This window comes from Ascaphus truei, chromosome 1 (assembly GCF_040206685.1).
Source record: "Ascaphus truei isolate aAscTru1 chromosome 1, aAscTru1.hap1, whole genome shotgun sequence".
Taxonomy (NCBI): domain Eukaryota; kingdom Metazoa; phylum Chordata; class Amphibia; order Anura; family Ascaphidae; genus Ascaphus; species Ascaphus truei.
Genome location: NC_134483.1, coordinates 232,378,498 through 232,404,644, shown reverse-complemented (window position 1 = coordinate 232,404,644; position 26,147 = coordinate 232,378,498). Strand labels below are relative to the sequence as shown.

Below are 26,147 nucleotides of genomic sequence, written 5' to 3'. Positions count from 1 at the left end.
ACTATTGTGGTTTTTATCCTTTTTCATTCTTGGTGATTATCTGCGCTGCCCTGCTTTGGAGAAGAATCGGCACCTTGGAAGAACTGGTGAACAGTTCCTCACCAGGGTTTGAGCTGCACAAATCCTCTTTGTCTTCACAAAGTCTTGTGTTATTACTGTATGACTTTTATCACCATTATATTTACTGTATTTTTTTGTATATAATATTTTATATATTTTTGAAGCTTGCTGCTTGCACTATTAGTTTTTAAACTTTTTTAGTGATTAGTTCTTCATTCACTATGTATTTGATCTTTATTTTAATGGCTGGGAGTACCAATTAGGAACACTCTTGTATGCTTAGCTGATCGGAGTCAGTCAGTTATTCTTGGGACATTGCTTCTGGTGTTGCTGTCAGTGCAGTGGTCAGTGACTAGACTCTGTGCAGTGAGGTAATCTCGGTTATTGAGATCAACGTGTTCTGGACTTTACCTTCTCCCATACGGAGAGTAAGCTCACATCGGGAGTAAGCTCACTTCGGCAGCACTCTCCACCTAGAAGTTTTCCCCATATCCCAGTGTTGCTTAAGTATTGCTTGTACCTATTGTACTGTGTAGTTTTGCTTTTATCCCCGGCTAAATAAACTCTGATTTATTAAACACTTGCGTTCTGCCTAGTGCTTGTACGCTCAACCCTGATTGTCACAGTCAGTTATAGTTTAAATTATTTTCCCGAAATGATGGGTCTCCCTTTGCACTTGTATTTACCTTGTATTGTACTGTTGTAAAGCGTTGCGTACACTGTTGGTGCTAAATAAATAAAATGATACATGCAGTACATGATTCAAGTTGATAGTCAACTGCTTGTATTTCACTATCTGGCAGCGCTGCTACTACCTGAGAAATATTTTTTCGGTTGTGGAAAAACAATTATTTATTCAGAATCACACGGAACAGGGAAAATAATTAAAATTATAGATAAGTGGGTAGGCCCAAACAAATTACAATCTATTAAGATGGAATCTGCTACCTTTTTAGACCATGTTTTGCTGCCATTAAAGTGTTCCTCTGACATTCTTTTTCCTATAATAATATTTTACTGTGGCATATTACAAAATGAAAACAAAAAATGCAGCAATACATGTGAAATTTATCAAGAATTATTACACAAATTAGGCAGTAGTATGGAGATTATGATAGCTAAAAGTGTGAATATCTTCTTTTTACTGTAATATTTGGTGTTCTTTAATTATACTCATACATCTCTACAGTGGCATGTTGATGTTGCTTTGCTAATTTGCTATCCTAATTGTTTTTTTGTCAAACATTTGTATTCTTTACTTTAATACTCTACTTTGTAAAACAGAAAAAAAATATTCATAGCAATACATTAAAATCATAGAAGTAATGTTACACCACTACCAATTCCGTGTCCGATCACTTAGCAATTATGCTAGTTATTAATCGAAGAATCAATCAAAATGATCTTTTTAGACTTTTTAGGCTATTGAAACATTTTGGGTTTCCTTTGCGGATGGCTATTTCTATATTTCAGATCCCTTTTAGGGCAAACTAAATATTCAGAATTATACCAGCAGGACCCATCTTTGGGATAACTAATAAATATCCTATTTGCATATTAAATATGTTCCTCTGTATATCACGATGATTAACAGATCTTCTGATTCATATGCCCCTATTCTATGTTCTGTGAAACTGTATTCCCCTTGCATGGGAAATGAATGAATGGAGCTATAATCATTCGCAGCCAGGAGAAAACAGTCCTAGAATGCTCTTCAGCGAAATCTTCCCATTTCTTCCCTGTCGCTCTTCAGCCATAAATTTAATGTGTGCTCTCATTCTCTCAGCTATTGACATGGACTACTAACTGGTCTTCCTGCGTAATAACTGTCTAACTTATCTAGAACAGTGTCTTCCCTCCGTAAATCCCATCTTGTGACTTCCCATTCATTTCTCCTCCCCGCCTTTAAAGGCTCTATATCCCTTGTACTCCCCCCTCCCCTCTAGAAGTCAGCTTTTACAGTATGTCTATTAAAGGCATTAGTGGGAAACATAACATGCCCTAAGAAGGACATGCATTACCATTGACACTTTTGCTTCCAGATGGGGCCTCACTGTCAGGAAAAAGTGTTGATATTCTCTGAGGCTGTAGAACACATAGGGGGAAGTGGAAGATGTGAAGGGAGAAAGAATGGGTGATATGGAGGAGGACGTGGGTGACGGTGGAAAGACAAATGGAAGGGAGCGAGAGTGACATGGGAGAAAGAGTGAAATGAAGGGGAAAAGACATTGGTGGCGCCAGGCTGTGACTTGGTAAGGGAGACAGAGTGACATTGGGAATGAGAGTGACGTGGAAGGGTGACATGGGGAGGCTTTACCTCTCTGTCTCCAGTGCACAGGGACATTACAACCATGGGTTGAATCACCTTTCTGCCTCATTTTGGTCAGCAGTTTGATTAATGCCGGCAGCCCGGCGCACTTACTATGGCTCTCCCACTCCTCTTCTTACCCTTGGAACTGGTGCTATGCACAGGAATGAAGCAGGACACTATTCCTGAGCACAATGGTACAAAACAGCTGACTAGAAGGAGAAGGGAGAACCTCCACTGCAGCAATTTCCCCGCTGCCTTTGAACCTGAGAGAGAGGGCTGTCTGGACCCATGGGTTGGGGGCCCCACATGTTGCCCACCAATGCTCTATGCAAGGGCTTGTCAACTAGTTTTCCAAAGGGCCTCAAGCTAGTGCTCATTTAATTCTATACGTGAACAATTATTATATTTAAATATTTCACAAGTATTTATAACATCTATATTATAAACATTTAGATTACTTTAAATTACAAGTGCGTTTCAGTGTGAAATCTGCACTTACTGTAAATGCTTAATAAACTGGTATGAATTACTACAGACAGAGAGCCAAAGGGCCACATCAAGGCCCTTTGTGGGCCAGATGTGTCCTGTGCCTCGCTAGCTCGTGTGCCCTGCTCGATAGCCTCTACTGCTTCCAGGGAATTTATCATGACTGTCTCCTGTCTGTTTTTCACTTTCTGTCCCCTATTTTTGGAACTTATTTAGTCTCACTGAACGTCTATCATCTTGACCGGGCACTGCTCTCTGCTGCAGTTATACCTTCTCCCACGATCTCTGTAAATGTTCCATTATATATATCTTAGGTTATAAACTCTCCGGGACACAGCATCCTTCTCCCTTCAACTGTGTGCTTATGTTTTATATACATATACTGTTCTAACTCCCTGTACTGTTTTGTGAAGTGCTGTTCACATAGTTTGCACCACATAAATAAAAATGTACATATAAAAAGCAAGCAGAAAAAGCTCATCCCTCACAGTGTAAAAGCATAAAGAAATCTCAATAGTGTGACGAAACGCGCTGGGTTGCGCTGGTTCACGATTGCATTTGTCATGACATCACTTTGTTCAGAGATCCAGGGAGAGAACCACCGGTCTACCAAATATTGGGACTCTTGCTGTTTGTTGGTTTAGATGAGACAAAGCTTCAAGATGTACTTCTCAATTATTCCAGATCCTACCTGGGACCTCCACTGCCTCTTTTCCACTGATGTACTGGCTGGTAACCCCCTGAGATCTATCTCTTAAAGCTACAATATCTTTTATCCTTGTGAGTGCATATTTCATCTTGTGCTTCTATTAAAACTCATTATGGTTTTACACCATGGAGCCTGTGCTGCTTCTGCTTTCTTGTTAGATTCAACATCTGGATTCAACTTCCAAAAAAAAAGCTGCCCGTTATTACTCAGAAATTAAAGTATCTATAGTGAACTGATTCAACTTTATTCACGTCTTTGGGACACCAATTTATATCCTTATATTTGTTTATAGTAGTCACTCATTTAGTCATTTTAATTGTTGACTATTATTTTTCATTGTCTTTCTTTCTTCACTGTTGCACTCTTTCACATGTTATGTTACACATTACCTTTTATTAGACAGGTGTATCATCAACCGTGAGTAATTTATTTTTATTAGGACCAATATAATTAGTTAGCACTAATACCTTTTTTTTTAATTTACATATATAAACAATAAATGGACATAATATAATTTGCCACATCTCTAGTCAATATTTTACCTTTGTGTCCTACAGTTTTAACAAAAAAAATGTCTTGACACCCCTGTCCTAGAGAAGGGTATAATTTGTTTCTTTTTACAAGTGACATTACAATCCTGAATAGTGGGAATAAATGGTTTAAACCAATTTTCATTCAAACTTAAATTACTTACGGTTACTTTAATTCTATGGTGAACCGTATTGACAACCACTGACACACTGCAAAAATTGAGTTAAGTAGATATTTCAGAAAGCATATACAGCTCAACGCCGTTATAAAGCGATCCGTTACAACGCGAATCTGCTTGTAACGCGGTTACAACGCGAATCCGTTTATAACGCGATGCAAGCATGGCTCCCAATTTTCATATTTATGAATACTTTACAACACGATTATTGGTGTCTTAAATACTTTATTGCACGATGCATACAATTGTACATTATTTCTAACGTGATCCGCTTATAACGCAATGGGATTCTTTGGACCCAAAGCACAGTGTTTAAGGGGGTTGAGCTGTATCATGCAATAATGTGAGTGATATTTTATCTGATACAAGCAAGAATGTTTCTTTATACTTGTGAAGAACTTAGACCTTACAGGCAAGCTACACGTTTCACACATTTTTTTTAAATACAGCCTCAAAATGTGTAAATGGTACACTTGACCTGTTCTTGAGCAATATAAACTCAAATCTAAAAACAAATTTTCTCGCACGGGGGGGGGGGGGGGTGGTATTGGCATCTTTTCAGATGTCCTTAATGAAACTGGAATGTGGAAGTGCATTGATATTAATTACAACTCCCCCCTGGATCTTGTCCATTCCTCCTTCTTCCCTTTATGTTTTGCATATAAGCTGCAAGGAAAAGGACAGGTGTGTGCGAATACAGAAGAAGCAAGAGCCAGATTGGTAATGAATCTCAATGCACTGCTGCCTTCCAATCTTACAAAACCTGTTCCTGAGCAGAAAAGAACATCACAATATTTGTAATGTAAACTGAATATTGTATAGCTCCTACAGAGTACATATACAGTACATTTTAATTTGAGGCCACATTTATGTAGTGTGCCTTAAGAAATAACACCAGTCATTTATAACTAAAATATCTAAGGGCGAGTCCATAGCAGGGGAGGCCGAGCTGAGCCGTGCGGACGCTCCGCGCTGAGCCCCTGCATCCTCCATGAGGATGTCTTTAGAGGGGGCTCACGCGAGCGTCCGCAGGCGTGCTGAGGCGCTGGATTTTTCAGCCATGCTGTTTTTCAGAGCGCTGTCGGCTGAAAACATCCAATCAGCGGGGAGCAGCGTCAACGTCACGTGCCGTTGACGTTGACATCGGTGCGTCGCGGGCGATTGGCCCAGCGACGTCACTGCCCCGCCTCCCTCAGTCTCCCCCCGCCTCCCGATCGCGCCCGCTGGCTCGCCTGCATGGGCATGAAATCGTGCAGATTTCAGCAGGCGAGCCTCAGCGTCAGCGCGCCTCAGCCCAGCTACCCCCTCTATGGCCCCAGCCTAAGACAAAGCCAAACGGTGATTTACTGAGAATAAATGCACTCAAAATCTAAATCCCTGGACACTTTGTATACTCATTTTTATTCAACTTCTGATACATTTATTTTAATATTAACTGTATATGAACCCCAGCATATTCTAATACAACACACATGTAGCATTAATATTTAAGACTACATTAACATCCAAAAGCATGTGCTGTATACTTTTTTTTGTGGTCATGTTTAATTTATTCAGAGATGCCTCATAACCCCCTTGACACCGAAGGAGCTTGCAGCAAGTGGTCAAAGCAAATCTATGGGCTTTAATAAAAGATTTGCTTGCAACCATTACACGGTACAATATGAGACTAACTGTACAAATGTAAGACGTCAGATTGTAAGTTCTCACATACTGCTTTGTCAACGAATTGATCTTTTCCATTCCTTGCATGTGGGGGCTGCCACGTCCCTTTCCAGTGCTAGTCCCAGTGACATTGAGGCAAAAAGGGTAAGCTCTCTGAGAACGTGCATTTTCACACAGAGAAGACAGGAGGGAAACCACACACAGTAGATAATGTGAGTAGGAATCAAAGGCAACCTGTCAGGCAACCACTGAAACTATTGAAAAGAAAATATAGCACAACACAAGTGTTAAAGATAAAGAGGTCTCTGGAATAATACTTTTCCATATGGTACAAACGTTATCATTCAGCATTAGGCCATCAGGTATTTATCATAATCGTCTTACCTTATCACATCTCATCAAACCTAGATATCGGATAGATTTGCTGCTCTGTGCAATCAATGTGGCACCTTGATCTGTAATCTCTTTACACCATCCAACATCCACCGTCTCTATGGTCATGCTGTATCGACCAATAGCTATCAAAGCTGTGGAAACATTTGACAAAGAAATAAATCGCACCAAAAAATAAAAACACTCCGTGACATTAAATCGGATAATTGCATTATCATATTAGCTTCTGTGGCTTGAAGTTATATCACAGAGAAAAGTTAAATGCAGCTAGATAGACGTTTCAGTAACCATGTGTCAGTTTGCTAAATTAGGTAGACTCCCAATGTGCCTTAAATGTTCTAGGCTGACTCAAAACGTGTTACAGGATCAGAAGGCAACAAATGGCTTAACTTATCTACCGACATCAAGGACGCAACAAAAGGCTTTCAAAGTGTTTTATTTAGAAATATAAGTAAAGATCTGAAGGTGAAGGCAAAGGTCGTCATAAGCCATACAATCATAGCTTCAAGCGCAGTATATTATGTAACAAAAAACAAACACTGAGTGCTTCTAACAGCACAAGCAAAAAAAAGTAATTGTATTATTGCAGAATGTCCAATCATTGCTGCAGCCAAATGAGAACATTTCTTTAACATACAGTATGGACCATTAGTAATTTATGCACAAAGGATTATGGTACAGTATGGCACAGGTTCAGATGTTGAAAGTAAACCGAGGGATTTATGCAGCCAAGTATGATAAATTGATTAACCCTTTCTAGGCTGGAAAGGTACTACTCTGCACTGCTAGCCCCTCAAGCACTGACGGGATTAACATCTTGTTTTAGGCATGTTTCTCTTTAGGCTATAAATGTGAAAATGTGGCCATTTTTGCTTCTCCTAAATATAACCAGATGAGCAAAGAAGAAAAAAAACCTAACATTTCAAAGTGAACAAACTCCTCAAAAACTGAAGCAGGAGAGACAACAGATACGAAACAAGAGCTACAAGAACTACACTAAGAAATTGGGAAAATGTGCATCGTTCAGAAGGAAGGGGGGAAGATGACAAGTGATCTTGTGTTCCCTTCTAATTTGATATAATCAGTATGTATCAGAAACATTAAACTCTTTCACTTAGGAGTATGGTCATTAACCTTGTTCCATAATTGCCCACGTCAGTTTCTGTAAACTCTTCTTTGTTACAATTTGCAAAGCATGTCATTGCTTAAAAAGATCTCATTAGCAATCAAGTAGTTTCGGTGTGGGGCCAGCTAAAGCACTCCTTGCAGAATTTTAGATATCCAAGGTACTTAAGGTTGAAATAGCATTTATTAAATCACATTTTGTGACTGCTCATTACTGGTGAAAAATGCCCTTGAAATATGGCACACTTGGTTGCCTTCGTGTGATATTTTCTGCTGCTTTTGTGCAAAACCTCTTCACAGAATATTTTAGGAATTACACGAGTTAACCCCCTCTACTGCAAAGTATTTACAGTAGTGTTCCATAGGCTGAACCTGTGACTAGATATTTGCTGTCTACTTCTGTTAAGATGCACATTACTTTTCTTTATCCATAATGATCACAATACCTTATTGTATATTGTACATTCCTCACATAACTCTGTCTCAAAGCAAAATAGTTGTAAAATAACATTGGAATGGTGGCACAGTAATCACTGAAGTATCAGTGTAGCTTGTCTATTCTCCCTGTTGCAGTTCAATGGAACACACTTCAGGTCTAAATTAAACCTTTCGGTTACATACAAATTAAGCACGTTGAAAAATGACAGAGAATGTAATACTTTAATATTCTCACACTAGGCTCCTATTCAATATAGTGGGAACAGTTAACATATCATCAGCAATGGATTAACTTCCATTCACTTGAACATAGAGCACCCACTCTATCCACCTTTAAGACCCAACTTAAGACACACTTGCTTAAAGAAGCATATGAATAGCACTGTGGATATTCTGAACACATGATACATAAAGCTTGGCCCCCTGCAGACGCCCTTACTAGAATTCCCTCCTACTGTCTCTGTACGTTCTCCCTACCTACCAATTAGACTGTAAGCTCCTCGGGGCAGGGACTCCTCTTCCTTAATGTTACTTTTATGTCTAAAGCACTTATTCCCATGATCTGTTATTTATATTATCTGTTATTTATTTGATTACCATGTGTATTACTACTGTGAAGCGCTATGTACATTAATGGCGCTATATAAATAAAGACATACAATACAATACATACACATCATTAGTGATGCACTAACCAAATGGTTATCAAACCTCTCCACCGTGACCACTTTTGTGCACTTTTACACAGGTGAATGCACCCAATGTGCATATGAATAGAATGCAGAGTCTTTGCCTCAGAAACCTGGTCTGCTCCTGACAGCTCTAACCTATATTCGAGTGAATGAAAGTTACTGCATTAGCAATGATGCGTTAGGGGGTTGTGACTGTAGCATACAGACCCTGCTAAGTGGAACTGCTGTTTAAAGTGATTTCAGTACATATGTAGCTGCTTTGCACTTCTGCCTTACATCACTATTTATAAAAGCCCAGCACCATTAGAAATCCACTTGCACTTAAGGGAATCGTCTAGAAATATATATAAAAAAAAAAAACTTTGAAGAAAATTATTTTATCCTTAATTCATGCAGCCCCATGAATGCAAAAATATTGTTCTTCAGAACCACGGTAACAGCAATTCAAGACAGCAGAGAATTATGGTCTATTAAATCTATTTCACCACAAGGTGGCTACTGTGCCAGCATTATATTGTACATTGCAGTGCATTTCCTGATAAGGAATTAGTATGGGAAACAGAACAGGGTTGCTTGTATGAAACAGCACTGTGGACAGAAAAGTACAGGAATTTTTTTAATTAAGCCTCACAAATGATTAAATAATACATTAGAAACTTGTTTGGTTTATTTATGTGAGCTACTGTAGGCATATTGTAATAGTCACTCAGACAATATATCTTCACGCTGCACTCAAACAGTTGAGGAAATTAGAAGAAAAATGTAACCCCAAAAAACTTTCCATGGAGCGCCGTTGTATAAAAAATGTAATCTTCACTAGATCCAGTTACTGTGATTTTGGGTAAACCACTTATGGCTCAATCACTCTCAATGTATCCATGATCAGAGGGAACTCAATGATAAGCACGCATTCATTTATCTTCCTAGAGCTTTATGTAATTATTAAGTAACAATCTATAATTTGATGGTCATCATTTGGTGTGTCAATTTAGCACAAGCTCTTATTTGAAGAGAGAATTCAAGGTTAAGGCTCCAGGTACTCTGCGAGTTGCTGAGTATGTGATGCTGCTCTGCACTACCCCCGAGCAAGGCAACCTGAGCACCAGTCATTTCCTGGGCTATTGGACGAACACGAAAAAAAATGCAGCTCTCAGCTTGCAGATATTCAGCTGCCCTTTGACTTTACAAATACAGCAAATAAAAATACCACTTTTGAGCAAGGTCAGACAGGTCCACAAACCTGCCGTTCCCCATTATTTCTTAGCATACAATGCTTCCACTGCAGCCAGGGATTCTGGGTAATGACATGCAAATGAGCGCTCACAGTGTGACTTTTTGCTTCTCATTCATTTTAACATGGATCCCTATAAGATTATGCCCGCCGTATTCCACAGTTTTTTCAGCACAGCTTGGGTTAAAGAAGTGCATGGCCATGATCTACTCACAGACAGCTATATTTTGACCCTTTGGGTCTTATCAGTTTGAGGATGCTTATTGGCCTTACCATGTGAAGCTGGTATACACCACAAATAGGAATAACAAAGTAAGCCTCTCATAGTGGTAGCTGAGCGGAGATGTTGCCAACTGTCTGCTAGACATGGCCTGTAGTGTTTGAGCCTCGACTTGTTTACAGTTAAAGAGATGCTAAATTATTTTATATAATCTGCAATCATCATGCAAACAGCGACTTGATTGGATGAACTGACGGTACTCACCGTGACATTGCTTTCAAAGAAAACATAACCAAATGCTGTGTGACACTATTATGGTAAAACACCAAATACACTCCCCACGGTTCATTTAGGACATAGCTACTACAACTGCACACAAAAACTGATGCATACGATACAAAAAAAAGGTACAAATTAAGTTCACTCATTCTTAAAGGAGCGGTGCCTCTTGTCTTAAACTTTTTTTAAAAAAAATGAATATTTAACAAGGTGGAAAGCAGTGGGTCTCCGGAGCTGAACTGCGTTAATTTGAGCTCCGGGGATCCCATTATATTTATGATAAATACCTGACAAGGTGCCCCTGATAGCAGCTCTAACTAGGCACCCAATATAGAGGCTCAAAGCTCCAGTGTCCTGTGGGCCATTATGAAGCTACAATGTCATAATTTGCTGCATCCATTAGGTCCATGTGACACGGGACACTTGCAGCACCTTTACATGTAGATATCTCTTGAAGCAGGGGGTCCCTGGAGATTAAATACATTTTTGTTTTATAAACGGTACCGCTCCTTTAAACTAAACAGTTTTAGATGAACTTCAGTAATGTTTACAATATACAATTTGACCATTCACGTTAACATATTAAGTGGGCAACCAAGAACTAGAAGTGTGAAGTACATGTCGTGCTTCAAATCAGGAATCCTACTGTAGCTGCTCCTCTTTCTATCTATATCTCCTGATACAGACCCACACTGTGCTCATCTCCACGACCCCGGGAACCCACCAGGTCAAGAAATCTTTTCAGAGTAACTGGGGAGACATGCAGTGATTTGGTTGCCACAGAAATGCATTTGCACGGATTGCTGGTTCAACGGTCAGTGACTATGACGACGCTTGCAAGAGGAACAAAATAACAAGTATCAGGGCACTGTTGCGTTAAATTTTACACGCTTAGAACAGTAAAGTCCACAATTATCACTCAAAACGTCTAAAAGTGAAACAGAGCGAATACAACATTGTTTTTTCATCGGCAGACTAATTATCACTCCACACAATAAATCTCTTCTAAGGGAGATGGAAGGGCAATCAAGGAATCATAGAAAATTCATCATGGAATAAAACATTCCATAATCAAGGCATGGAAATCATTTAGGGAGGTTATCTATTTTTACAGTCGTCCTATTGCATATAGCATTAAGAGAAAAAAAAATATGGAGGTAGAGTTATTTCATTTGAGCATTATACTTTCTGACAATTTGTAATATGTCAGTAATTTTATGGCTTGGTGATGTATTCTGCTGTTTCGTGGGACTGTGTATGATAGGGCAAGTTAATCTAATTAGGTAAATATTTCAACATGAAAACATGCTGTTTAGTCTGTATTTGTTTAATGAACCGGAGAGAAAAGGCAATCTGGCAAAACACAGACTTTTAAGAAGCAGTGTTTAGTTGTGCTGATTCAACTCAACTGGCATTTGTGGATTCGGTCAATTGTGCCATTTAATCTAATCTGATCTGATTATTACCAAACCACATTTTTTAAGTAGGAGACATACCTGAATACTAAAAAAACAACTGTGCATAAGGTCAGAAAAAAATACAAATACATGCAAATATGTACAGTAAATATAAATACATCTCATACAGATTTATATGTACAACACATTTATAATGAGAACGTTGTAACTAAATAAATAAATAATGTCCAGGTCAATGGAAACCAATTGACCCCTCATTGGCCATACTGTAGAACAGCCAAAAGTTTGTATTACAGTGATTGAAACATTCACTATTGTTGCAAAAAAATCTTTCAGATCAATTTTCAAATAAATACACAATTTTACATTTTTCTTTACTGCCGTAGTTGAACTGCATTTTAAAGCAGTAACAGAGTGAGGATGACCCGAGTGGTCATTTGTTCCTCCTGAATAAGGATTCTTGAAGGGGAATTTCAAAATGTAATATCTCAGGAAGTGGGGAGGGCTGACACTTGGAGTACGATGGTTTCACTGTGGGGAACACCCTGTTTCAAATAAGGTGTGTGTATATATACCGTGGAGGTTTCTTGTTGCCTTTTTCACCCATCATAACTTAAAATATGTATGGTAAATCCTACAGCCTTGAAAATTGCCGAGCCAGTACAACCAACCTCACACTGACCTCAAGGTCAAAACATGTCTGTGAGTGGTTTCTCTGGCTTTGCATATAATCCCATGCTGTGCTTAAAAGCAGTGTTAACAGCGAGCATTAGCTTATAAGGGTTCCATGTAAAAATGGATTTCAGGCAAAATGTGACACATTGTGTGCTCATTTGCATGTCATTTCCCAGAATCCCTTGCTGCAGTGGAAGCATTGTATGCTAGGTGATAATGGTGAAAGGCAGGGTTGCAGACCTGTCTAAGACATGTGCTCACAAGTGATCTTTTTATTTGATATATATATATATATATATATATATATATATATATATATCTATATATATCAGGGCACTGTATATATATATATATATATATATATATATATATATATATATATATATATATATATATATATATATATATATATATATATATATATATATATATATATATACACATACAGTATAATTTTTTTTTTTTTTTTTTTTTTTTAATGGATAGCACATATTTCTGGTTTAAATAAAGGTTATTCTGCAAATCTAGGGAAATATTTATGCTAACACCCCCCCCCCCCCCCCATAACATACATTTTCTTTGAGTTACATTTAAGCTATCTGCATCCATTATGTTTTTCTTCCATCTAACATACTGTAAAACTATTTTTGGAGCACCACTGGGCCGGTTGCTGTGAATTTGTGTACAACGTGGTTTGCAATGCATAAACGTTGAAGTTATAAGAGATGCAATTTTGCATGCACAGGAGGAAATTATAAAGATGCCTCAGTTACAGCTTTGAAACTACATTTAAAAAAAAGTTATTTATATTTCTCCTTTGAAGTGGAGAAGTGGAAAAGTGAAGCACTAATATACTTTTGTCTTGTGCTTACAAAATTCAAAGTTGTTAATGAAAGCTAATGTATATTCTGATAAGCAAAAAATTATCATGGAAATACAAAAAGATAAACTTCACTTTGTGATAAACTTCACTTCATGTCTAAATTATGAGAAAAGGGGGGACAAGAAAATGCTAACAGAGAAGTTCATCAAAATGTTTTGTAAGTATGACTTATACTGTATTGATAAAATCACATCCACGTGATCTTTTTCCCGGCTTATTTTCCACACTTAGCCTTTATTAGCATGTCAAGTTTGTTTAGTTGCAAATGATCACTAATACAGTGGTAAGTTTGGAAAAAGTCCAATGCACACACACAAAAACTTTCTTCCACACACAAGTAAAGTTTGACAATGCAGAGTTCTAACCCTACCTATTTTTATAGTTAGATTAGGTTTAAAAAATCGAGTTCCAACTTTGTTAAATTCTAATTTGCTGAGATACTCATCCTATATTTATAGTTATATTGATCCTGAGGAAGGCAAACATAAAATCCCCAGTAAAACATTAGCCAATTATGTCTCATAAGGGGGGAAATTCCTTCCTGAATCCTGACTCCTATAATGTCAGTCAGATTTCTCCCAGGATCAACACCCTTCCTATATTTAACTTATTCATTATATGCCTGATACCTTCCCTTTCTCAAAATGTGTAAAAAAAATAAAAATATTTAAATACTGTATGCTACTGTATCTAACATCACAGTCTCCATGGGAAGTATATTTCCCATTTTGACTGCCCTTACTTTAAAGAACCCTTTACTGCTGGTGAAATGTCCTTGCCTGTAATCTAAACGGATGACCCCATTTTCCTTTGTACTATTTGGGCGATTAAATGTTCCCATGAAAATACCTTGCATTTTCCCTTAATACATTTGTAAATAATACTCATATACCCTTAATACTACTTTTGTTATGTAAACAATCCTCATTTGGATAGTCTTACCTTGTAAATCAAACTTTAGCAAGAAATTACACCCCAATTCTGTACTCTTCTATTGGAGGACATATATGCATATTTAAGGTCATAAATGTAACATTATACTTTAAATTATGAAATGTATTCATATGTATTATAGAGGTGCAGCTAAAGAAGAGACACCTTATTTTCCAAATAATGCATGTCTAGCCAATATGCAAATTCAAAATGCATAGCTGTACGCTTGGTAATAAAAAAAATGCACAAAAAGACGTTCTTTCCAGGTAAAAATCACCCAAACTACAAGAGTCAAAATGGCTATATTTGCAAATGGCACTTAAGGAGGACCTAATGTAGTGTAGGAGGAGTTGTGTCAAAGTCATTTTGGCTGTAAATGACAGCACAAATAAAAACATCAAAGAGAGAGATTATCATAATATTTGTGCTCAAAATATATCACCGGCAGAGACAACTGGCTCCACTTTTAGACTCATTTGTGGGTCAAGTTAGAAGAGGAAAAAACAAATCTTATTGAAATGTTAAGTATAAACATATTATATTCATTAATAAAAACAACAATAAGGAATCATTGTGGGTCTGCCTTACCCATGGGAGAAGTTTGATATGCAGGCTTTTGGACCTATGCTTATGAAACGTCTTTTAAATTGCTTGATTAATTAGTCATTGCTCATATTTATGGAAACTAGATTTCATCAATTCCCTCAATATAATTGACTTGTAATTGCTAGTACAGTTATTTTAGATGAAGCTTCAAAATTTCCATAAATATTTAATAATTGACTGTCTTTGTGATGTTTGGTTATTTCATGGGAAATATGCAGCATTTTAAAAGGTCTGATTTTATCTGCTTCAAATGTAACTTTTATAAAGTAACATTTTTTGACTTTTTTTTGTTAAAGTAATTTGCCAAAAAAAAATTCAAAATTGGGCAAACAAATTAGGTAAAATCTTTTAAGTTTCTCAAGAGGACAGAGAAATAGATACGGTGCTGCTATGTCGTCGCATTTGACAGTCAAACTGTTTTACAGATACATTTTTCAAATCTGTATAGCTATCTGGGATCATTTTGCAATGATGTTTCACTTGTAATTCAATTAAAAACGGATAATGCCCTCCAGATTACTGCAGTTGTAACATACAGAAACGCTCTTTATACTTCTAGAAGACCTCTTTCCACAAATCCTTTGCTCATCTGGAAATATTTTCACTACGGAATTCCATTTCTCCTTCTTTTTTTTTTTGGAAGTCAGCTATTTAATAACCCTCTGTGTTTTTATTTTCATTGGGCCTCATCTGCCTAAGGCTGCATGAGGCCTTCTGTGTAATTTTGTTGGTATATCTTTGTGTCTGTGCCTATGGGCAACATTTCCTAAGAATGAAGCATGGGACTGCAATCAAACTCAGCAGGAATACAGGGGCATGACCAGTCTTGGAAAGCAATCTAACGTGATGCCCTGGAGAAATGAAAAGAAAGCGAATAAAATGCTATCTCCAGAGCTCGTATGTTCTCTACAGGGGTTTAGCAACTCAGGTTGAATTCTCTGTGTTTGAATAGAAATGTATGCGCTCTTTCAAATAAAATGCCAAACAGCAAAAAAAAAACATAATTAGTCGTTGAAAGTTGTGTAAAACTGCAGCGCTACTTGACTGAAAGCTGCAATTCGGCTCGTGGTCTTCCCTTTCTTCTGGCAGTTAGGACAAAGAGAGAAAGGACTTCTGTAAACTGGCTATGAAACTGTAGTAAGTACAAGGGTCAGTTTAAAAACAGAACCAGTGATAGGCTTAATCCCCACACAGTTCAAATGGAATTTTATAGCACCACATAGTCAGCCCCTTTCGGACAATTGAGTGAGGTTCTCGCAGTGTAGCCTTCTCCTTAGGGAGTAGGCATGGTTCTACCTTGCCCAATCACGGGGTAAGGGGGTTAAGACTAGCCCAGGGACTTCAAGCTCCTGGGGACCTAGTCAAAGGGAATGGTCCTATGAGCACAGCTCTGACCATGGAAAGGATTGCAAACAGTGAGGTGCTAGGGATACTAGGAGAATGCTTCTCTTTTGCATGAGAAGGATGAAGTATATGCTGGTCAACCAATAAATGTAGTTGTACTGTTCCTGGCCTGTGACTGCATTATTCTGAGTGTTCCTGTGGGGAGGAATCCCTGCCTCTGGAAGAACCCTGCAGGATGGAGGCGCTGCACCATCCAGAAGAGAATGTCCTGTGTCCTACTCCCTATACCACCGCGGACACTCAGTCCTCCTGAGAACCAACAGGTGAGCACCACAGCACCATTAACACCATAAGACCTACAAATCTCCCTTGGGAGGGGGGGGAGAGATAGAGGTGTTGCATGCAGAACAGGTTAAGGTTTTCTGTCACTCAATTTCTGCTCCCTCTGTTAGACCTGGGGTTAAGGGAGAACCCTTTTCATTTGTTTCAAAACTATTATCCACTTATCTAAAAACGGCTGAGCAGGTTACACAGCATTTATAATCAATTCATGGTAATATTAAAAAAAAAAAAAAAAAACAATGTTGTTTACCAATTTTGCTCAACTTGCCATTTTTCTTTTTCAGAACTTGTACTCAAAACCTTTTGAAGAGTTTAATAATATTGAGCAGTCTTAGTGCAATAAAAAAAAATTATCTTAAGAACGGATACATGAAAGTTGCCATACTGTCTAGCCATCAAATTTATTATGATTAACTAAACCTGGGTTGATCTTGCTTGTACACATAAATCAACATAAATGGATGTTTAGACTGCATACTAGTAAGATTCTAGCAGGAAAGAACAAAATTGAACAGGGTTTCAAGCAGTGAGCCATCAAAGACAAAAATGATGAAGTAAGAACTCTCTCAGACAACATATTTGGAATACTCATTACTATATTCTTTAATGTATTTGGTAAATCACAACAACAATGCTAGTAAGAAATAGAGGAACAGGTATATGCAATAATGTTGGTACACTCACCAAATATCCAGAGTAAGTATAAACCATATAGTTCAGTGCAAATTAAATATTTACATGATCTAAAACTGATAAATAAAATAAACCTTGGAATTCCACATATGAAATGTGGTTATGAAGTAAATGTAAATTAACCTTCCCAATAGTACTTATGCAAGTTTACATACATGTACATATAGGTTCGCAGGCTTATCATTATATATCAAATGATGTAACCAAAAGTCTCCTTTGCCTTACAGATTTAGTTTTCATTATGTATATTTATTTTCCCATTTATTGATAGCTCAATGGAGCAGCGCAGGGACTCACTTTCTGTTTTTCGTATATACAGCTCAACCCTGTTATAACGCGGTCCTCAGGGGTCACCTGATCCGACCGTGCTATAACCGCGGTCGCGCTACTTTTAAAAAAATGGCCGTCACGCGCCCGATCGGGAGGAGGGGGGAGGGAGAAGGCAGGAGTGAGGCATCGGCAGCCCCAGCACTTCCCCCAGCAGCCCCACACGATCCCCAGCAGCCACAGCACTTCCCCCAGCAGCCCCACACGATCTCCCAGCAGCCCAACACAATCTCCCAGCAGCCACAGCACTTCCCCCAGCAGCCCCACACGATCTCCCAGCAGCCCAACACAATCTCCCAGCAGCCACAGCACTTCCCCCATCAGCCCCACACGATCCCCCAGCAGCCCCACATGATCCCCCAGCAGCCCCACACGATCCCCCAGCAGCCCCACACGATCCCCCAGCAGCCCCACACGATCCCCCAGCAGCCCCACACGATCCCCCAGCAGCCCCACACGATCCTCCAGCAGCTCCACACGATCCCCCAGCAGCTCCACACGATCCCCCAGCAGCTCCACACGATCCCCCAGCAGCTCCACACGATCCCCCAGCAGCCCCACACGATCCCCCAGCAGCTCCACACGATCCCCCAGCAGCCCCACACGATCCTCCAGCAGCTCCACACGATCCCCCAGCAGCCACAGCACTTCACCCAGCAGCCCCACATGATCCTCCATCAGCCCCACATGATCCCCCAGCAGCTCCACACGATCCCCCAGCAGCCCCACACGATCCCCCAGCAGCTCCACACGATCCCCCAGCAGCCCCACACGATCCCCCAGCAGCCCCACACGATCCCCCAGCAGCCCCACACGATCCCCCAGCAGCTCCACACGATCCCCCAGCAGCCACAGCACTTCCCCCAGCAGTCCCACCACAATGCCCCAGCAGCCCCATCACCACCAGAGGTAGGTGTGTGTGTGTGTGTGTGTGTGTATAGTGTGGCAAAATATATATATATATATATTTTTTTTTTTCATATTCGGGGTCCACGCTCAAACCGCGTTATAAGCAGATCCGTGTTATAGTGTATTGCGCTATAACGGGGTTGAGCTATATATCAACATAACTCTTGATATGAAAGTAAGCACAAAGGTTACTATGGCAGATATCAATTTCCCATAGTAACAGATTAAACATGTGTAACATCCCTATCCCCCCCCCCCCCCCCTCGGGAGACAGATGGTAATATGGTGTTAGTGTGCTCAACCGATGGTATTCCAGGAGCCTGTGCCTCCTCATTTAGGGAGCTTGGAGGAAGGATACAGTATCTTGGTATGGTGCAGCGCCTCCAACTGTAAGGGCCCTGCCATAGGTAGGTATCCCCCCCCCCCCCCCCACAGAAACTCTTGTAGAAAAGGAACCACTCTGGAGTACCAGTAACAGCGCAACATGGATTTGGAGCATAGGCATACCAAGCAATTAGTCCTTTCATGCATGGTACACAGTGACCTTGATTCCTAGCACATCCACCCCTTTCCTGTGTAGACAGGCCACACATATCCTTACCCAGGGGGCACCATCCATCCCCTAAGCAGGACAAGACCCAGGAGGAGTCAAGGCAGGATAGAACACGCATAGGGGGTAAGGCAGAACAGCCACTCCCTCCCTAAGAAGCTCTGGAACAGACACACTCACCCCTAAGGCCGCGGTCCAACTCTGCACTGTTGCACGTGTGCCCGGCGGGGTGGTGACGCGTGCACAGCGCTTCACCGCGATCTGCGGTTTGTGTTGAGATGTAGGAGATTGCGACAGGGGGGCGGGGTGGGGGTTTTGTAGGGGACCTCACACGGCTGGTTCGCTCTCATTGGCTGAACCATTGGTGGGTTGGGCGTGGCCACCACTCCACCGCAAGTTCTCAATACAATTTTGCTGTCTTTGGAAAAACGGGTCGTAGAGCTCGGCTGCCAAATGCGTGCAAAGGTATATACTGGGCCCAGCCCCATTGAGGGGCGGTACTTGTTCGTGCAGCTGTAGAATGTACTGGGGACGCAGCCTAAGGGGTGAGGATTTGAAGGAACCCACATTTTTATACAGGGGGAGAGATCATGCTATTCTGCACCATTGACTGGCAGAATCAAACTGTAGCTAGACCCTAATCCTGCCATGTGGTCCCAGCAGATCACAAGCCAAGACATGTGCCTGTAAATTGCTACAATCCTGCAACATGAGGGGGTGTGACTTCACCAGGTTGCTACTATTAACCCTAGCGCTGCCTGCTATTACCAGGACATATGTCAGGCTATAGCAAGATGCTACATTCTCCCCCTGGTGAATATCCTCATCGCCCCCGAATTAGGTAATTTGTATACCACCAACAAATTGTATGTAAAACATAACCAATCACATGATTATATAACAAAAATGCACAACAGTAATACAAAAAAAGCAACTCAGAACAGTGCATAACTAAACAATGTAACTCGTAAGAGAAACATTATTTATGTTGACATTACTAAAGATACCTTCAAATGAAGAACCATAACAACACATGATTTACCCAACTTAGCAGCAACTAGTGGAGAGAATACATATTTGACATGTAATAATAGTGTGCAGCATCAGGCTTTCTAACAAACCTACCCTTATCATCTGGCGCAGTAAGAGGAGCACCATTTCTTTCCTTTCTCGCTGACATACTCTACCCTGTCCATGTATATATTGCGCCCCACATGCCACACTCTAGTGAGGTAAGAGATCCTATCTTCTGTATAGTGTCCCTTGCTGCTACATAAGGGAGCCATATAGTCTAGAACCGCTTCTCGAACCCACTGATCTCAGTTCTCCTCCACCTCTCTCATTAGTGGTTCTGGTAGGTATGGAAAATCAAACCCATGAGATTTTCTAAATCTGTGCAATATGACTGTCTGCCCTACTAGATATTACCAGATTATTTGTGTAGGTTTTTCCTGGCAGTACCAAGCCCAACGATTTCTCACCTATGTCACCTCCTTTATAAATTTCTTCCTCCAAGACTGGAGAAGAATCTATGCCCTCTTCATATTCAAGAACCTTGTTGCGAATGATCTCAGACTCCTGCTCAGGTGTAAATTCTACTACCTCCCACCAGTGTTCTATCTTAATTCCCTTGACAATAATAAATCGGGTTCTGTCCATGTGCAGAACATACCCTTGAAACATTGGATCCCACCATTTCAGTGACTCATCTCTCATAACACTTTTGGGCACAGCATCTGCAATGGCTTTAGTATCTACACATTTAAGTTGCACGGACGCTATGAATGGCGATGGTAATCTGGAACTTAGGGGTTTACACATCCCACCTAATACAGAGGATACAGTTCAGGGCACATTAATATGCTTATGGTCACCTGGTCGGTCCAGCTTAACAGTGTCCTGGTTCTCCGGGGGTGCGGCCGTCAACAGCACCAGATGCGCCAAAGAGTCCCGGCTCACAGCCTTAGTAGCTGAAGCAAGTAACAAGTGTCCCGGTCTAATACTCACAGACGATCAACCATGCCCAATTGCCGCCACCAGATCCGCGGCATCCTCCTCTCTGAGTGGTGGGCCTGGAGAGAAAGACTCAGACTTTAAAGCGGCTTGTTCCTGGGCTTCCTGGGGGGCTTGGCAATGAAGTATAAAAGGACTAGGAGTGTCCGCTTTCCTCACCACCAAAGAATATGACCTCACTGGAACACCACCAAACACGAGTTGATCTCTGGAACCACCAAAGACAAGTTGATCACAGGAACGGTTGAAGTATCAGCTGACACCTCTGTAGCTGCCGTTCCTTCGCCTTTTTTTCCGGGCAGAAGAATTTGTGGCAGCCTCCCTGCAAAGAACCTCGGCAGCCGCCGACTCCACTCGATCGTGTCTTTTCCTTCTGGATTGAGTGGAAGAAGCTCGGCAGAACTTCTCCATGCAGTGGCTCATCATGCGTAGTAGATCTGAACCTGGTTGCTCATACTCCATCAGGGAGAATGAGAAGGGCCCTGTACATTCATCACCATCCGGCGCTGAATCGAATAGGTCCAGCTTCACCTTGCAGGACCAGGCAGCAGTCGCACGTGAAGGAGAAAAGAGGCTGCCACCCCTCTGCACTGTTAGACCAGTACCTCCTTCCTCAGCATCAGAAGAAGGTAAGCCACTGTGGGTGTTAGCCACGGACGACCCTCTCCTCGAGTTAAAGGGTGTATTGTAATGCTCACCGCAGAGATTAAGTAGCTCAGCATCTCTCTCGGGTGGAGATCATCATGTAGTAGAGCCATATAGTCCTGCTCTGCATCCACAGTGTGGAAAGTGTCTGCGCTTCCGCTGGTTGCAGTGCAGAGGCAGGTTTTCCACCAGACTTTATTACTGGCTGAAAGTAGGGCACCTCACATCGCCCACAGCGGGACGTGACATCCAGCTCTCCTCTCAGCTGATCGCACAGCGGGCAAAGCAGCTGCAAAAAGTCCTTGCCATTTATTTGGAGCAGCAGGAGTCCTCTTGGTAGCTCGAATCGCTGGGCAATTTGTTCCGACATCGTTGTTTCTCAATGCACCAACAGGAATCAGACACGCCTGACTTGCTGAGTAACAACATGCTCTTCGGGTGTGGTCGCTGCATCCGCTACACCACACGTGACAGGAATTAAATCTGAGTCTCCTTCCCTGGTGGAACCAGGAGTCTATATCATTCCAGAAAAGGCACCAAAACTCTGTCCTACATTTTGCAAAATCTGCACGCGGTTATCCCGATTTTGGTGGGAACCGTTTGCACCAATTGTTTTCTGTTGGAGCACTTCCTTGGCAGTTCCACTTGTAAGGTTGCTTTCTTCCAAGGCCTTACTTTGGTAACTCCACATATAGAATAGCTGATACCACGACTGTACCCTCCAGTATCACATCTCAGCATTAGCAATAGTCTCACTAGCTCTAACAGATTTTCAAGCTGATACTGCAACTGTGACCTCCAGTGTACCTCATCAATTAGACTTTGACTTTGCAATCTTAAGCCTGATACTGCAACTGTAACCTCCAGTGTCCATCTCAGCTTTGGAAATATTCCCAAGGTGAAGTGGCTCTGATGCCATGACTGTACACCTCCAGTCACATGTCAGCATTGGCAACAATCCCAAGACACTTGCAGCTCCAAATGTAGATCGGCTGATACCATGACTGCAGACCTCCACTCAAATCTCAGCACTATTAACAATCCCAATTCACTGGCACTCCAAAGGCAACATGGCTGATACTATGACTATACACCTCTATGTTAACAGAGAGAGAGATGTGAAGGGGCATTGAGAAATGTGTGAGGGGCAGAGAGAGATGTGAGGTGGCAGAAGGAGGTGTGAGGGGAGAGAGAGAGGTGTGAGGGGGAAAGAGAGAGAGAGGTGTGAGGGAGAAGCGAGAGAGAGGTGTGAGGGGGAAGGAGAGAGAGGTGAGAAAAGAGAGGGGGAAGAGGTGGGGGTGAGGAGGGAGAGAGGTGTGGTGAGGGGGGAGAGATGTGAAGGGGAGGAAAGTGGGGTTGAGGGCAGGAGAGGAGAGAGGTGGAGGTGAGGGGGAGAGAGGTGGAGATGAGGGTAGAGAGAGATGTGGGTGAGAGAGGCGATTATAGTGACTATGCGAGTTAGTTAGGCCAGGGGGGTGCAATCTTTCCCTGCTGCGCCCCCCTGCCTGCTTCCCTCCCTGCTCGTGCCCCCCTCCCTTACCTTGTCTCTGGGTCTTGGCATCATTTGACGCCACGTTGCCATGGTGACGCATCACCACAGACAAGGTAAGTGAAGTTGCAGAGGCCTCACGCGATCCCCCGGCATTAATTTAAATGCCTTCGGGGAAGAGTGCGGGGCTGCTGCAACTGCAGCCCCCCCCCCCTGAAAAATCTTGCGCTCCCCCTGGGGGGCGCACCCTCTAGTTTGCGTACCCCTGAGTTAGGCTGTAGGCTACTTTCTTTCTTTTCCTTCCGCCCCTCTGATGATGCGGCCTGAGTCTTGCATTTGAATTTAAGAATTGGCCCCCAACCTATTCTGAGTTTGACGAGCCTGAACTAAACAATGTGGTCCTATGGTGTCCAAGTTTAATGAGATGGCTAATACCTCTCACAACACAGTAAATATAAAAAATATTGCTGCAAAACAGCGTTATTGTTATAAGTGCCTTTAATGATTGCCTTTGAGGAGCTACTCCATGAATGTAGTAGGATAAAAAAATTAAGACGTTTACTACAGCATAATAGAGAAAACAAAAATGTTATAGTACAGAGATAGGGCTACAAAGCAGACTGGTCCTTTAAGATAATATATACACATTGTTAGCATCACAGTCTCTTACTCCTAGTCACAGTCAGTTCTGCAGAACAGGTTGTGCAGTCACACACTGCTGCAGAATATCCCTTTCCTTGTAGCGTGGCTCTAGGAACACTGCGTCACTCCACATCTGTACAGTGGTATGGTTACAGCTAAATGTGTGAAGGAACAGTATGTTCTTCAGCCCTACACATTTTCTTGCCCTTCTTTCATATTTTCCTTTCTTCTTTTTTACCGTATATGTTCTAGACGGTGTTCCTATCATTCTCCTCTGCTTTTTTTGTTACATTTTCCTATTCTTCCAAGTTATCACTGGAGGCATTATTCAGTGCTCTGTTTCACCGAGCAACTATTGCTTGTACATAGTGGCTTATAAAGGTCCTGGGAATGTATGCATACATTGATTGACAGAGGCAAGTGTCTCTGACAGCAGGAGATCCAAGAGGTCAATTGGATGCAACAAGGAGATGGTAGACATGTCACCACATGAGCAAAGGGGAGAGACAATAGACAAAGGAGAGCGAGACAGGCAATAGGCAAATGAGAGACAATCTACATTAATAAGTAAAGAAAGATACAAAAGCAACTAATTAAGAGAAATGCTTCAAATGTTCAATTTGGTAGATCAAAAATGCTCTCGGGAGCCTAATTGCTAAATTGGCCTGACACAACTAGCAGATCATTTAAAATATATAATTTTAGAGCAGTATCAACCGTGAGTGTTAACATGAAGTCCAAATGTAGCTCATTTGAGAGATTGTCAGGGAACTGAGCAAGGTGTGAAATCATCCTCCTGTAAGTTTCAAAAGCTGTTGGAAAATAATTTCCTTTCTTCTTTGGTTTACTTTGTGTGTTTGCTGCTTTCCTTTCCATATTGTAATAGTATTCTGTGTTTAAATCTACGCGGGTGGCCCTGAAAACAATGTTAATGTGTGCAATATCTCCCTTACGCACACAACCATGTTATTTATTGTGATATTCCGCATGAAGGTGGTAATAACAGCTGCATTTCTGCAAACACGGCTTCAACTACACAAGACAAGAAAATAACACTAATAAAGAAAGCTGTACTTCATAAGGCAACTCATTGTATTAAAACACCATGTAAAATGCCAATAAACTTGAAAATGACAGCCGGTACTATTTTCTAATGGAGCTGACACGGAAAAGCAGGACTAGTTCTTTTCAAAAGTTGGTTAGGCCGTTTCATGTGCTACATACAAGCAATTTTATTCCATCACTAGTAATATTTGTTAGTTTTATTTGACAAACAGCAAAGACAAATATTCCGTTCTTGAGCAAAGGAATGCATTGCAGAGAAACAGAACATGAACTTTAACGAAAGCTTCAGGTGACCTTATCAAGTGTTCAACAGTACAAAATATTGCATTTGCTTTCTCCAAAAGAATAAATGCTGCGGGTTTTTACCTTGGTGAACTCGGCTGCGAATCTGATTTACTGAATCAATCAATCAGTCTATAACTTAGCATAGGACAGTCACATTGAGGGAAGAACACTGAAAACGCAACTTTAAAAGTACATTTATGAATAATACAAAAGAAATGTGATTTCTGATCCAGAGAAAGGAGCTTTGTATAGATTAATGACATTTATGCAAAATTTGAAAAACAGACGAGACACGGCTTACAAATTGATGAGTAGCACCAAGAAAAATGCATAATTATCAGCCACTACTAAAGGTACTATAATTATGGTAAGATTTGCAGGCACACTACAGGTCAGCCACATGCTGGCCAATTCTCCCTATGCTAAACCCGCTCCCTGTCGTATATCAAACTTTGACATAAATTACATTGCAACTACATATTAAGCAAAGATTGTGCACTTTTATCAGATTTGTGGGATGAGATTTCGATTTTATCATGTAATTTATGTCAATCCTATACTATATTCTAATGTTAAGCAGCAAAGGCATTAAATATGCACCTTTGTTTTAACTTGTAGTTCACTGCAGCAAGCTCTCAATAGCGTACCACTGTTTTTCTGCAATAATTATCTATTCAAAACGACTGTGCCTTGTTTTTAGAAAACTATAGTCAATAACAGTGGTCACATCTGCACTGTACATAAAAAAAATACCCAGTTTTACAAAATAACCTTAACACAATACAGAGGAATGGTGCTTTACGTTTTAAAACAAAGGAGTACTCTTTAAATGTTAGGGTTCCTGTGTAACACAAGTCCTTCCTACGACCAAAAAGAACCGATATCATGCACTTGTTAACTCTTAAGGTGCCTTTACATAGTTCCCTGAACAAGGAGGGCTAGAGGTTGAGTGAACACTTGATTGACAAACACATCCGCATTCAGGGGCTCTAATTACTGTAAAAGAACAT

General features: G+C 40.9%; 1 protein-coding gene across 2 annotated transcripts in view; it reads right to left on the bottom strand.

The window, feature by feature from the left end:
* FBXL17 (F-box and leucine rich repeat protein 17) overlaps positions 1-26,147 on the bottom strand; it is a 659,342-nt gene that overhangs the window by 35,183 nt on the left and 598,012 nt on the right. Inside the window, exon 8 of one of the 2 annotated variants that reach the window (XM_075602064.1) lies at positions 6,325-6,467. The exons of the other annotated variant lie outside the window; for it this stretch is intronic. Within the exon in view, the coding sequence (XP_075458179.1) occupies positions 6,325-6,467 (143 nt within the window). The remainder of the gene's footprint in view (positions 1-6,324; positions 6,468-26,147) is intronic. 2 annotated transcript variants of the gene reach the window in all.